The 15729-nt window shown below is 42.5% G+C and overlaps 1 protein-coding gene across 5 annotated transcripts in view; it reads right to left on the reverse strand.

Moving 5' to 3' along the window:
* Positions 1-15647, reverse strand: part of LOC133500437 (glucocorticoid-induced transcript 1 protein) — a 27147-nt gene extending 11500 nt beyond the window's left edge. For 2 of the 5 annotated variants that reach the window (XM_061819100.1, XM_061819096.1), the window contains exons 1-3: positions 15491-15647; positions 14969-15371; positions 3758-3906 (exon numbers count right to left, since the gene is read on the reverse strand). In XM_061819100.1, the coding sequence (XP_061675084.1) occupies positions 3758-3906; positions 14969-15275 (456 nt within the window). In that variant the 5' untranslated portion in view covers positions 15276-15371; positions 15491-15647. The remainder of the gene's footprint in view (positions 1-3757; positions 3907-14968; positions 15372-15490) is intronic. The other 3 variants (XM_061819099.1, XM_061819098.1, XM_061819097.1) reach the window with 3 other exon arrangements.
* Between the last annotated feature and the right edge of the window lie 82 nt (positions 15648-15729).

The following is a 15729-nucleotide window of genomic DNA, read 5'->3' on the forward strand; positions in this document are numbered from 1 at the left end:
CATTTTTCAAATGTGAGTGACTGTAAACTGATATGTAGGAATAACTAGCGGCATAGATTCTTTGTCCTCTGTGTTGCTCCAAAAGGAGCAACAAAATGCATGATGAATTGAAACAAAATAAGAGGCAAAACCAGTCTAATTCCTTGCATTCTATTTAGTAACATCATTACCGTATGTTTTTAATAAAAGTGCGCTAACACCACCAGAGCATGGCATCGCTGTGGTGTGCCCCTTTAGTCTGGAGGAGCAAATGTGATGCCAGATAGTGAAGCGACATGCAGATTAAAAAAAAGGCATCCCGCGACTTATTCCACCCAAAAAGTGGCACAGAGGAGACATCCTCAAGAATCTAGAGCAGGAAATCAACACCGCGGCCGCTTCAGTGGAATTCTGCTTGTTTAGATTCCATGATGGGACACGCATGCCGCTAAGGTTTGTTGGTGGAGGAGCCGAATTCTTTTACTTTGGTCTCAAAGTCGGTGAGCGTCACTTGGTTTGTGAGGTCTCATTTTAAATCAGAAATAATTGTACACATTCAACATAAGACCTCAAAGTGTGCTCCCCAGGACTAACTTTAATGTCTTCACGTCTGCCAAATATATCACCGTTTTGCCGTATGGAGAGCAAAAAATAATGTTTTTTTTTATTAGGTGTGAATATGACGTGAAATTCTTTTAAGAGTGAATGTGGTTTATTTGAGAAGTGAACCCTTGTATCCACTATGAACGTTTCATATCAGGTGTTAATTTTATTAAAAAGGTGTCAATGTGATGTGGGCATGTCTTGTCTAACCAGTGTATCAGTTGTACATGAGTTTTATAAAATGTGTTGTGATCACCAGCGGCAACTTCTAGCCTGGCATGCATTTTACACTCTAATGGGAATGCTATAGAACATTTAGCATTAGGTGAGAATGTGCAGGTTTTTTTTTTTTTTTTTTCTTTCAAACCAAGTATGATTTTTTTTTTATGTTAAAAGGGGAAATCCAGTGCTATGCATGAACAGTGTGTCCAATAGGTCATGTAATACGTACCCTATTTTGACAATGTGATGTTAAATCGTCTCTCATTTAATAGTGTTTTGAGAAGATTTTTTTTTATCGACAATTAGGAATTTTCAAGGGGGGTGCCATTTTCGCGAGTCACGAAAGCTCGGCTAAAGCTCTACTGCTGCCAAAGGCGGGCCGCGAACTCTGGTGGCAGGCCACGAGCCGAGCTTTGACGTCTGGGGAGTCCGTTAGTCGAGCTTCGGCGGCCGGGGCTAACGGCCTCTGACTCCCTGGAAGCTTGACTCGCGACCCGCCGCCGGAATGCGCTTGTCAGACTCTGCGTCATTCCCGTCCGAAGAACCATCCGCGGCTGCCGGCCCAGAGCTCCCGGGGGCCTTTGTTTACGCACTTATGTCCCGCGCGTAGGCCTCCGAGTAGTCAAACTCCGTGTCATTCCACCCGAAGAACCATCCAAACATTCAACAATATTTACACCCACAGGTTCAATTTTGTAGGAAAGTATTCCTCCGTCTTCCCGATCAACCGATACTGCTATTTCTTCATCAGATGAGGATAAATCTGAGAAATCAGCACTGGGCATAATGGTGTCCCATGTAATCCAGAGTTTGGAACGGGACGTAACACGTCACATCCGCGCACGTAGGTCATGTGACTCGCGAAAATGGCAGCGCCCATGAAATTCGTAATTGTCGTCAATAAAAATCTTCTCAAAACACTATTAAAAGAGAGGGTTTAATATCACATTGTCAAAATAGGGTACATATTACATGACCTATTGGATAAACTTCATGCAAACCACTGGATTTCCCCTTTTAAGTGTCAAGTGCTTTGTAACATTTTTAATAAGGTGAGATTTTTCTTTATTTTTTAATCAGGTGTGAAAGACCTTTTAAATATTAAGTGCAAAGATGTTTTATACCAGGTATGAATGTGTATAACCAGGTGTAAACATGTTTTACATTATTAGAAGTGACTGAGTTTTAGTCCAGGTGTGATCATGTTTTATAAGCAGGTGTGAACGTGTTGTATAATCAGGCACAAACGTGTTTTATAAAAGGAGTAAACATGTTCTATATCAGGTTCAAACTTGCTTAATTCTAGGTGGAAATGTGTTTTTATATCAGATTCGAACAGGTTTCAGATACAACCATGTTTCATAACAGGTGTGAACATGCTTTAAATCAAGTGCGTGTGTTTCACTCCAGGTTCAAACGCGTTTCATAACAGGTGCGGACGTCTTTTATATCATGTCCAAACACGCGTAACATGGTGCGAATGTGCTCCATTCCATGAGCTGTGTCTTGCATCAAGAGTCAACAGTTTGTAGCATAGCCGATCTGTGTAACCAGGTGGAAATGTGTTCCATTCATGGTGTGACCGTGCTTCATTCCAGATGTGAAGTAAACATAAGAGTGTACTTTATATCAAGTGTGAATGTGCTCCATATTAGGTATGAATGTGTTGTGAACAGCGTTTTAGTTGTTACACCAGGTGGGAATGAGTTTAATATTAGATGTGAACTTTGGGTAAATGTATTTTCCCAAGTGTTAGGCATAACTATGTTTTAGTCCAGGTGTTTCATATTAAGCGTACATGTGTGTTTATCCCAAGATTTACATTAGCTGTGTGTTTTATAGGGGATTGTTCCAAGTAGGCAGGTTGACCAAGTCCAAACGTCTTTGTGTCTGGTGGTTCCTTCATATTTGAGGAATGTGCTGGGAGCTCGTGTCGAGATCCCACTTGCATCTCTTAAACCTGCGAGTGGCTAAACAAGCCGGAATGGCAGAGCCAAGATCCACAATCATATGGCTTTGCGATTAGAGTGCAACGTATCAATCGAGGCGGCTGTTTGATGCGCCCGTCTTTGTGCGGCGGTTCCCCCGCGTTCATAAAGACGTACCGCGTTGGGCCCCCGGCCCATTAGCATGTGTATGGGCCCTCTGTTCCACAAAGGGAAGGCGTTCCGCAGGGCCACGAGGGCCAGGTGGTGAGCAGCGGGATTTGTCCTTACCCGAAGGGACAGGTGCAAACCAGCAGCGTCGCTCAGGGTGGGGGCTTTTGTGCGTGGTTAGCAGGAAGTGGTCTTTGCCCAATCGTGAAAGGGAAGTTTATACAGTTATTTGCTCAAGGATTGTCGAGTGGTTGGCAGTCTCTTCGCTGAGAATTCTCATTGAAGGCAGAAACCGGGCAGACTGGCACACGCTTTACTCAGTGTTGTTTCGATCCTCGCCCGTCATGTCACAATAACGTACTCTACAAGGTACGTGACGCAGCTAAACAACAAAGTTCACATCCGATAAAAATCAAGTTTGCAAAATAGAAAACACGTTTTGCATAGCTATGTACATCCTGTCCCCATCTGGTATAAAACACATGCGGCGTCACATGTTCACGCCTGTTTGAAAACATCTGGTACAAAAACGCACTCACAAGGTATTAACCACTTTATAAACGCCGGATATAAAACCTGTAGTAGAGTGTTGCACAGAATGTGTGACACATTCACCCCTGGTACAAATATACAGAATGTACCGAATGTGCTCACAAATATAAATATGTAGTACAAATTGCGTTGGCGTCTGGTCTAAAACTCATTCACTTGTTTGAAGTAAAAGATCACACCAGACCACACCTCATTCGAGGCATGTTCACATTTGTTAGAAAACTTTCACACAAGTACCTTGTGTAAAACGTGTCAACACCTGATGTACAACCACCGTCCGTCCATTTTCTACCGCTTCTGCATACCTGAGTGGCTTTGTCTTTCATACAGGAGGGGTAAGGCCCGTGGACATCCCGGGGCCACTGTCCCGTGAGGTACGGACCCGTGATGGCGTCCAGGGAGGAGGTTCGCCGGATGGCGCTGGAGCTGCGCATCTGCAACTTGGACCTTTCTGCTAAAATAAATAAATAAAAATGGAAACATTTGAATAAATACATAATGTACAGAGGAGACCAAAACTTTACTTGATCTTGTTGACATTTTAGAAACCTTTCAATTGGACATTTAAACTGTTCATTATCGGGATGACTGGTTAAAAATGGCATTATAAATTGTCATTGTCAGATGATATTTTTTTTTATAATTTTCCTAAATGATTTCCACAAATGACAGTCAGCATAACTATCCAAGTCATCAAGCGTCAGAATAGAATTCAAATACTGTAGAAGAAACCCTCCAAATGAGGGGTAGGGAACGGTTGGATGGCGAGCCATACCTGGCTCTTTTGGTGGTTGCATGTGGCTCGCGGACCCTCATAACGACATACTGTACATGTGATTTCTGTCGTGCAGAGAAGGTTTGTCCTAGTGGGGTTGCCGTAGTAAGGTGTGGGAGGCAACCCAAATGACGTAGAGACAGTTTGGCCTAGTGGGTTGCAGTAGTTTTTGCATTGTACTCGATGTTCAGAAGGGCCTGACACTGATTGTGTCGGAACAACTAATTATGGAAACGCTTTTGACAAAGGTCGCTCAAGAGTACCACTGAAGTTTTCAACAAGAATGGACGGACTTTGTGGAGATGGAGGGTTCTGCTGTGTGTTTAAATTCACAGATGGGGAGTGTGCCAGAGGGTTCGTATTCTACGTTGCCAACTTCACGTAAAGACAAGATAATCAAACGAATAAAAGACATGCCGGTCTCGGCAAGAACTGTTCACCGTCGTACCATCGTGATGGCAAATCAAATTGAATTACGTTCACGATTAACTGATAGAAATCTCAATGCGTGCATGAAATTTAATCTGACGATGTATGAAACAGACGGTAAAACCATCAACAAAACCAGGAACCAGCTGAAGTCGCATTAATGGAAGTACTTTTGTCATCATTGGTTAGCAACATAATGTTATTTCAAAGAATTCAGAGACTTTATTGTACTCAAAAGTGTTGGTTCAACATAAATGCGCAAATACTACTTTAGTTTTTTAAATATTGCATGGCTGTTTTGAAATTACGTTTTAAAATATTTGCCATTTATGGCTCTCAGTCAAAAAGGTTCCCAAACCCTGCTCCAAATGATTGACATATATACTTATTTATTTATGAATTTAAAAAAATAAATAAATAAAAAATAAACTTAAAATAATTTTTCAAATTATGCACAACAGAGTTAAGACATTTGACAAAACTATTTTTAAAGAACTGAAAAAAATCATTTATTGAATATGCAGTATATGTCATATTTACTATTTACTTTCATTCAAGATTCATTTCAGTATCTTAAGTCCAGTTATACTTTGACATGGGACACCTTATTTGATAGCATCAGTGTAAAAATCCATTAAACTTGAGTTTTTCTAGCGATTCTTGAATTTTTTTTCCCCCAAAATTCTGCATTATGCTTAAAAAAAAATGTTAATAAAAGCTGAGTAAATCTTTTGGGTTTATGTAAAGCAGTCACTCAGAAAGTCCACCTACTTTTCAAGTTTTCATATCTTCAAGGAGCCCAAGGGGGTCCCTTCACCCAAATAAATAAATGTATCTCTATAATTGTCGAATGGATTTTTTTTTGTGAGAAAGGTCTGCATGGCGACGACACCTCAATGTGGCCGATGCCAACCTTACCCAATAATTTTAGCACCCTACAAGGAAGTCGGGAGGGCTTCCCCCGACAAGTAGACTGCAACTCAGCAATATGTATTTGTCATTGTTGCAGAATCAGAAATCAGAACAGGAAAAGGACACCCTGCCTTTGCTGATCTTAAAGGAGGAAGCGGTGATGCAGCCACTTAAAAAAAATAAAATAAAAAATAATAATAATTTTCCAGCCGGATCTCAAGAATTTAGAAACTCCTTTGTGAGCTGGAGTTCCACAGCGAACACTTTTGAGGTTTCAGCTGAGCAAGGAGAAGTTTAAAGCCTCCTGCAGAGACGACTCGATATATCATTTTACTATTGTCTCAAAGCTCTGGATAGCACTGCATTTCTTGAGTATTTCTCCATTTCCCCCCTTCCTGTTTACAGTACAAGTATGCCAAAATAGCACTCAGGAATGACTCCAACTCCCATCCCAAGTGCTTTGTGATGTCAGAAGTCTCAAAGAGGATATATATTTTTCCTATTTAAGCGCGCACAACGTCAGCCGCACTGACCGCTTGCTTCGCCGCAACATAACATTTTCTAGTGTAGCCCCCTCAGTGCAAGCACAATTGTTTTGCATTTTGTCGCATATTTTTTTGTTATTACTACTGGTTTGTCTACAATGAAGAAAATAAGTATTTGAACGCCATGCGATATTGCAAGTTCTCCCACTTGGAAATAATGGAGGGCTCTGAAATTTTCATCATAGGTGCATGTCCATGGTGAGAGATAAATTAAAAAGAAAAATCCAGAAATCACAATATACGATTTTAATATGATTGTGTTACAGCTGCAAATAAGTATTTGAATATTTGGTCCAGTAGCCTTTGTTTGCAATTACAGAGGTCAAACGTTTCCTGTTGTTGTTCACCAGGTTTGCACACACTGCAGGAGGGATTTTGGCCCACTCCTCCACACAGATCTTCTCTAGATCAGACAGGTTTCTGGGCTGTCGCTGAGAAACACAGAGTTTCAGCTCCCTCCACAGATTTTCTATTAGGTTTAGATCTGGAGACTGGTTAGGCCACGCCAGAACCGCTTACGGAGCCACTCCTCGGTTTTCCTGGCTCTGTGCTTCGGGTCATTGTCATGTTGACAGACCCAGCCACGACCAGTCTTCAATGCTCTGACTGAGGGAAAGAGGTTGTTCCCCAAAATCTTACAATACATGGGCGGGGTCGTCCTTTCCTTAATACAGGGCAGTCGTCCAGTCCCATGTGCTGAAAAACACCCCCAAAGCATGATGCTACCACCCCCATCCTTCACAGTAGGGATGGTTTTCTTGGGATGGAACTCGTCATTCGTCTTCTCCCAAACTTCGTTAGTGGAATTATGACCAAAAAAGAAGTTCCATTTTGGTCTCATCTGACCACAAAACCTTCTCCCATGACTCCTCTGTATCATCCAAATGGTCATTGGCAAACTTATGACGGGCCTTGACATGTGCTGGTTGAAGCAGGGGAACCTTCCGTGCCATGTATGATTTCAAACCATGACGTCTTAGTGTATTACCAAGAGTCACCTTGGAAACGGTGGTCCCAGCTCTTTTTAGGTCATTGACCAAGTCGTGTCGTGTAGTCCTGGCCTGATTCCTCACCTTTCTCAGGATCATTGAGGCGATATCTTGCATGGGGCTCTACTCCAATTGAGAGTGACCATCATGTTTAGCTCCTTCCATTTTCAAATGATTGCTCCAACAGTGGACCTTTTTTTCCCCACCAAGCTGCTCGGCAATTTCTCCGTAGCTCTTTCCAGACGTATGGAGTTGTACAATTTTGTCTCTGGTGTCTTTGGACAGCTGTTTGGTCCTGGACATGTTACAAGTTCGAGTCTTTCTGATTGTATCGGGTGGACAGGTGTCTTTGTGCAGCTAACGACCTCGCACAGGTGCATCTGATTCAGGATCATCCATGGAGTGGAAGTGGACTTTTAAAGGCGGACTAACAGATCTTCGAGGGTCAGAATTCGTGCTGATAAGACAGGTGTTCAAATACTTATTTGCATCTGTACCACACAAATAAATCATTAAAACCATACATTGTGATTTCTGGATTTTTCTCTTTAGATTATCTCTCTCACAGTGGACATGCACCTACGATGAAAATTTCAGACCCCTCCACGGTACTTATTTTCTTCACTGTATCACATCCCATATACACAAAGAGCATAAATAGTGCATGAAGATGGACGTTAGATGGACAATAATACGTGTGGGAAGGCTGTCTGGTTGGAACTATTAAGCACTTTCAAGAGCTGTGTATCATGCCCATTAAAGATGCTGCTGCACATTCTGTTCCCGGTCTATACACACACACACACACACACACACACACACACACACACACACACGTAGACAAACACAGTAAACGTGAGGCACCCCTCTCTCTGTCTCCTACACACAGCGGCCATTGTTGGTAGAACATACAGGCCCGTCCAGCCAAAGGTATGGCCTAAGTAAGCTCACTGGGCTACAGTACAATTCCCCTAACAAAGACGGCGGGCTACATTTCCATCAATATTGATACAGGACCGGCCAGGCCTCTCGGAGCAGGGGGATTGCGGTTATTTTCCACCGTCTCCGCACTTGCCAGACCAGAATAATCTCCCCCCCCGACGAGCTCAGCCAAGACGATCAAAGCGTTCCGATTTTTGAGGATGACGCATGACTGTTTTTGGGCTGGAGATGTAATAAAAACTTTCCCTTTAGTGGGCATCATAGCGGGGCCAAGAGTGCCCGCATTTCCAGATAGAAGCGTGTGGTTTATTAACTGGAGCGTAAAAATTAAAAAAAAAAAATTACTGGGGCTAAAAGGTGAAAATAAACGCGGTGTCAGTCGGTAAAAGCGCCAGGGAAATAAGTTTTGGGCAGGCTCAAAGGGAAATCCAGACGTACGAGGATGCGTTGAGGCGCACGTTTGTTTCACTTTTATCTTAAAATCATATTTCCAACTTGAAATTGAAGGAAATGTCATGAATCCATTTAAGCCTCACCCTCAAAACATTTTTTATAAGAATAACAGCAGTCTACAATATATTATATAAAAGCATACAAATAAAACAGAATATAAATCCACCCATTTTGGTATAATTTGGCTACAGTTCACAGAACATTGTAATAATTTTTTTACAAAGCATAAAAAGTGGTTTTGAGTATTGTCTACATGTGTTGCTCCAATGTTTGTGTTCAAATATGTTGCTTAAAAATGATATAACACTGATGATATTAGATGGCCCATTTTTTATGGCGTTTCACTTTTTTTTTTAGCATGACCCAGATTGGATGGTAATAAGGCAATCCATTATACAAGCTGCTTATCCTCACAAGGGTTGTCTTTGTTTTTATCTCAAACTTCAACTGGGAGTGGCATTCAATAGCTTGAAGCCTGTTTTTTTTTTTTTTTTTTTTTAAGAACTGTTGACCTACCAAACTTCTTATTGTGATGCAAGTTGAGTTCGCTGACACCGTACAACGCCCTTATCGTACATTTTTGTTTGCAAGTCAAACCAAAAAAATAATTAACAGCTCATCACATCATCAAAACACCATTGTACTACATATTGCATAGCAGGCATTATACGCTGCTCAAAACATGGGAGGCGCACAGCCAGTAATAATGATATTTTGTTCAGTGTATTTGTCAAATATTTGTATATTTTGCCATTTAATAGTGGTGTAATTTTCATCTAATCTTTGTCTAATATTTAGGTATTTTTCAGCAATTCCTGTCGTCTGTCTGTTCAAGATGTTTTTATATTAATTAATATAATAATATAATTAGTAATTTTGTTTTTATTCCATGTAATTTCTTCCTAATAGTTATTGTATGTTTTTTCTAATATTTGTATTCAGGGGGAAATCGGTGCCAGGCCTGACCAGATATAGCAAAAAAAAAAAAAAAAAAAAAAAAAAAGATATTTGAAGCCCATTATAATTGTGTTGATGGGGGGGGGAATCTCTCTCTCAGATAGATAGATAGATAGATAGATAGATAGATAGATAGATAGATAGATAGATAGATAGATAGATAGATAGATAGAGAGTAATACGGCGGTGGGATCAGCTGGTAAAGCGTTGGCCCCACAGTTCTGAGGGCCCGGGTTGGATCCCGCCCCCACCTGTGTGGAGTTTGGATCTCTTCCCCTGTGCCTGCGTAGGTTTCCTCCCACATCCCAAAAACATGCAAGAATAATTGGACACCCGAAATTGCTCCTAGGTGTGATTGTGAGTGCGCCTGTTTGTCTCGCTGTGCCCTGCGATTGACTGGCGACCAGTCCAGGGTGTACCCCGCCTCCTGCCCGTTGACAGCTGGGATAGGCTCCAGCACTTTCCGCGACCTTCGTGAGGATAAGCGGCAAAAGAAAATGGATGGGTGGATATTTTGTAATATATCTGTTATAATATTTTAGTATCTTTTTTTCCCCCATAGTAGTTTTGTTCCCCTAAATTTCAAGCACTCTTATGAATACAATTGGACCGTAGAGTAACCCTACTTGAAGGTTTTGGAGGTACAAGCTGCCATTCAGATGATGTTTTGGTGGGGCGTGTATCTATCTCGAGTACTGTAATTTAATTCTAGCACAAAATGGGGACAGTAAACAATATATACTTTTTGTCTTATTATAGATCCTTTGAAATATTTTCGTGCCTTATTGCTTATGGTCTCATTCAGGTTTAACCACGAGAGTACAGTAGGTCATTTTTAAACACTGTTCCTTCAACAAAACCACACGTGTCAAACTCAAGGCCCGGGGGCCACAACCGCCCCGCTGCATGATTTTACGTGGCCCGCAAAGGCAAATTACGAGAATGAACTTCCATGATTTTTGTTCAAGTTTGTACCAAAATATCAAATTGTCATATCATAAATGATAATGTTAAGATATTGCAAGCATTATTGTGTACCCAACCATCAGCAATACTTTAAAAACACATTCACCTTGATTACAGATTCCAAAATTAGCTCATAAATTTCACGTGTAAATATGACGAAGCAAAGGATTTTTATAAACTGCCCTCTGAGGGAAACCCGTAACTACAACGTGGCCCGCGACAAAAATTGGTTTGACACCCCTAATCTAAACCATGTTCCAACCACGAAGTAACAAGGGGCCAAAATTCTGGCTGTGATCTTGAGCGAAATCTTCAGCATGTGTCCCTCAGCTGGTCAGGAAACGGCACGCTAGCGTTGTCAGAACCATCGCGTGAGTTCCACTCCCAACAAAACAAGCAAGCACAGACTAGTCACTGCAAGAAGGAACAAAGGTGCGCCAATGAAGGCGACAAAAACCCCTGCGGCGCTTTTAGCGGACAGACCCATTCGGGCGCCGCTTTTCACATTCGATCCGACTCTGCAGTTTGAGCCGGGCCACAATGAAACGGGAGAGTTTCAGCACAGCTGGCACTTTGTCTACGCTCTTTGTTGGGCGAGGAAAGTGTGCTGGGACAGTGATGTCAAGCCATTAATTTTCGGGCGGAGGGAAACTGCAGCAAAGTGGACACTGTGGAGTATAACACAGCAGTATCCAGGACTGAACTAACAGTCTTTGTAGCCATTGGAAACTGACAAAAACATACAATTAACGAGAGCTTGAGGGCAGCTGCACTATGAAGTAGAATACCATAGAGTCCAGTGCGAAGACATATCACAAAGGTGAGTTAATGATAGCATGTTTGTGGAGGAGACTAAGGGCAGCTGCAACAAAGCGAAGATTATGGAGCATAACTGCACGTTTGTGAGACTGTGGTGTACAACACTGCGATGACCAGGGCTAGGACATCAAAGCAGGGTAAGCCTGTTGTCTGGGCAATCTACATTTTTTTAAGACACTAAGGGCAGCGAGACCAAACTAGAGAATGTGGAGTATACATCTGAAGCATCAAGGACTAAGAAATAGAAATTGTATCAAGTGTTTGTAGTTGCGGGAAATGGCAGAATCCAAAAATTTGAGCGGAGACTGCGGGCAATTCCAGCCAAGTGGAGACTATGAAGAAGAATACCGTAGAGTCCAGTGCTAAGTCATACCACAAAGGTGAGCTAACGATAGCATGTGTGTTCATAGTCCTGAGAGAATCTGCAAAAAAAAAAAAAATAATAAATTATATATATATATATATATATATATATATATATATATATATAATTTTGGAGGAGACTAAGGGCAACAAAGCGAGGACTATGGAGCATAACTCTGCACGTGTGAGACTGTGGAGTGCAACACTGCAGTGACCAGGGCTAGGACATCGCTACAGGGTAAGATAAAGCTAGCATGTATGTTTGCGCTCAAGAGAAACAGCAACAATCAAAAAAAAAAAATTTGAGACTAAGGGCACCTGGACCACAGTGGTGACTGGAGTAGAACACTGCAGAGCCCAGGACTAAGTCTTAGCAACAAGGTAAGTCTGTTGTCTGGGCAATCTACATTTTTTATAAGACACTAAGGGCAGCTAGAGCAAAGTAGAGAATGTGGAGTATACATCTGAACTATCAAGGACTAAGAACTAGCAATGGTAGCATGTGTTTGTAGCTGCGGGAAACTGCAGAAACCAAAAATTTGAGAGGAGACTGCGGGCAACTGCAGCAAAAGTGGAGACTGCGACAGGGTAAGCTAACAGTAGCATGTGCGCAGACTACATTATCAGACCCGTGCTGTGTTTCGACAGCGAAGTGGCATCGACACGGGCACGCTGGCCAGGAGGTGAGAGGCTGCCTCTCTCGGGAGGACCGAGGTATGTTCGGCATGCGGTAGGGCCGGGAAATGGACGCCCCTGTTGTGGGAGGAGAATGAGACGAGTGCGCCTTCTCATTTCCTACTTCGCACGGTCCACTGACCAAGGTAAGTGGCCATCCCGGTCAAAGGAATGTGGAGGTAAGCCGGTTAATATTCTTCTGCATGAGACCAAGATGCTCCAGTGGAGAGTCGAACCCAGATCTCTTGACGGGGAGGGAAATCATGTTTACCACTACACTCTGTGGGGCTAGCATGACAGCCATTTTCTGTCTTTCCTGTTCATGGGTAGCAGACTACTCCCGGGACTGCTCACCAGTGAAATAAATTGATCCCAGTACAATACACTAAAGTCAGCTATGTGAACCACTAAATGGCCTGTAGACCTACATGGGTGTGTTAACAATTGGTAGTAAGAGTGTCGCAACTTTATAATTATTCGGCACCTAAATCCCGCAGTGAAAACAAGTCAGAAAAGGGATTAAGACCGCTGAATGTACGGTGGGGCAAAAAAATGTATTTAGTCACCCAGCAATTGTGAAAGTTCTCTGACTTAAACATTTGAGATAGTCCTGTCATTTTTATCATGGGTACACCTCACCTATGAGAAACAAAAATGGTAAAAAAAATAATATCCAGAAAAACCAGTCTGATTTTTAAAGAATTTATTCGCAAGTTATTTCATCAACAAAAGTTCATCTGGATACTTTGACAGAGTTCAAACATTTTTTGGAAGTATTCGCAAGGATTTGTCACATCCCTCCATGCAGATCTCCTCTAGATCAATGTTTTGGGGCTTGTCACCAACCATCCTCTATGGGGTTCAGATCTGTAGACTGGCTAGGCCACTCCAGGACCTTGAAATGCTTATTACGAAGCCGCTCCTTCGTCGCGCGACATTGCTGATTGCAGGTTTTGACTCCAGATCTCATGATACTTGGCCGCGTATTGGTTTAACCAGGGGTGGGATCACATCTGCCACTGCAGGATTTGATTCCCTGGCGGCGCAGTGCGTCACTGATGGTAGCCTTTGTTCCCAGCTCACTCACTAGGTCCCCTGTGTGTTTCTGCGAATTTTGTTCACCGTTCTTGTGATCACTTCGACCCCACGGGTTGAGATCTTGCGTGGAGTCCCAGATCGAGGGAGATTATCGCTGGTCTTGTATGCCTTCCATTTTCTTAGAAATGCTCCCACAGTTTATTTCTTCACTCGAAGCTGCTTCCCTATTTCAGTTTCCATCTTCCAAGACTGATGCAGGTGGTCGGATTGTTTGAGGTTGTACTGATAACGAGTTCAAACGGGTAACATTAATACAGTTAACCAGTGGAGGACAGAGGAGCCTCTTAAAGAACACATTACAAGTCTGTGAGAGCCAGAAATCCTGGTAGCTGACAACCACCCACCCCCACCCCCACTGTATGTGAACCACTACACTGCCAATGGTCCAAAAAGAGTATCAATGCGATGGCAGGTAAAAAGATGTCACACTGCGCCTACAAATCCTGCTATGGAAATAAGTTGAACCAGACTGTGAGTCAGCAATGCGGACCGCTACACTGCCAACAACAGATTCGTTCAATGATATGGTCAAAAATCAAGGTACAAATGTGTTTCATTGCATGTTTTGGGTTTGAAATTAAAATTTTACCTAAAATTTGGTTACATTCCAAATGTTTCTCTGTTGTCTCTGCTTTAAACTCAAGTTTTGAGGCATATATTTCTAGAAAAATATTGTTTTGAGTAGAAAAATGGTGGACTTCAACATGACTGCAATGCCTTGTGAAGTTTTAAGGGACTTTTTTTCTTGAAAATTCTGATGGGAGTCCAAACTGTTTTGGCCTTGCATGTTTTCTCTATTGCCGTTTTCACTTTGATGTTTTTTTGCGGCTTAACTACAGGACATTCGATCCAAGTTTGGAGGGATATTGTTGAAGGAATTTTTGGTTGAAGTCCAAACTATAGCAACTTTGGGGGTTTTGCTATAACAATTTCACAATTGTCTTTGTTTGAACATTGAGTTTTGAGGCAAACTTTAAAAATTCTGCAAGAACGCAAAATTGTTCGACTTTTTGGGTTGTATGGTCATCATCACGTTTTCTTTAATGATTGTTTTAAAGTTTCACAAACAAAACTCCAAATCATCTTTGATGGTTTGTTCTCCAAGCTAAGAAGCGTGTATCAAACTAGTAGCCCTTTCCATCAATCAGTAACAAACTAGGTCTTAGTTTCAAAATCGTTGGAGAGTCCATCACTCCCACGCATGTGACATTGCTTAATTGATGTTTATTTTGTTTTATGAAACAAACACAACACAAACAATCGGTTCATAAACACTAATTGGAGAATAAATGATTTTGCAATCAAATTTAACGTTAAATCGTTTTTTGAATCAGCTTAATTGATGGAGTGATTGAATGGTGAGGATGATTTGAAACTCCAGGTTTCTAAAAAAAAAAAAAAAATGTTTTTTTTAAGCAACTTCTGAGTTCATGTGATGATAATTGTAATTTTGGCTTTGGTGACGATGATTTGAACTAGAAGTTGTCCAAAAAAAAAATGGCTGAACTTTAAGTTGCTCGATTTGAAGTATTTTTTTTTTTTTTTTTTTAAGTGTGCACTACAACGTGGCATGACAAACGTTCGTGTGTTTACCTCTGGAAACGGGCGAGTCTGGGGGGCAGGAGGCGTCCCTGTTTTCGGGCGACAGCCTCTGCTTATTTCCTGGGAGGAGGAGGGTCGGGCTCGAGGGGGGGCTGGAGCCTCGGCTGCCCGCGGGGGCCCCGCCGTGGAGGCTGTGGGGCGGCCGCGTCGGGCTGCCCTGGCCGCCCCGCAGCAGCTGGTAGGGAACGGTAGCGCGCAGCGGGTGCAGCCGGCAGCCCCCGTTGCCGAACGAGCCCGGGGAGCCCGCGTTGCTGCGCCTCACCCGGGGCTGCTGGAGCGAGTTGCTGGGGACCGACATCCTTCTCCCAAAAAAAAAAAAAAACAAAACTGGGCCAACTTTGCACGGCGAGAACGTGGGGACTGATGGAAAAAGTGCGGCCACCAGCAGCAGCTGCTACAGTTGAGGGACAGTTAGCACAACACGTTAGCTTCCTCTTTTTCTCCTCGCTCTATTCCACTCTTGCGCTCAAAGAAAAACAGTCAGGAAGAGGCGTTTTTTGACGTGAAACTTACCTTTGTGTTACGTATGAATGCAAACGGGAACTTTAATCATAACATAACAAGCTTTGAGTTATATTTATCACTATTTAAAAGCTTAACCGGGTTCACTCCAGCTACGTGTTGCCCATCTCGTCCACTCTACTAAGTGACTTGTTTCAGCTTGACTACTAGCTGACGTCTAAATTGGGGCGGGCACAATTGGCCGCTCGGCGGCTTGTGATTGGTCAGCGGCGGTGTACAGTAAGGCTGCC

The sequence above is a fragment of the Syngnathoides biaculeatus genome, chromosome 5 (genome assembly GCF_019802595.1).
Source record: "Syngnathoides biaculeatus isolate LvHL_M chromosome 5, ASM1980259v1, whole genome shotgun sequence".
In the NCBI taxonomy this organism is placed as follows: Eukaryota; Metazoa; Chordata; class Actinopteri; order Syngnathiformes; family Syngnathidae; genus Syngnathoides; species Syngnathoides biaculeatus.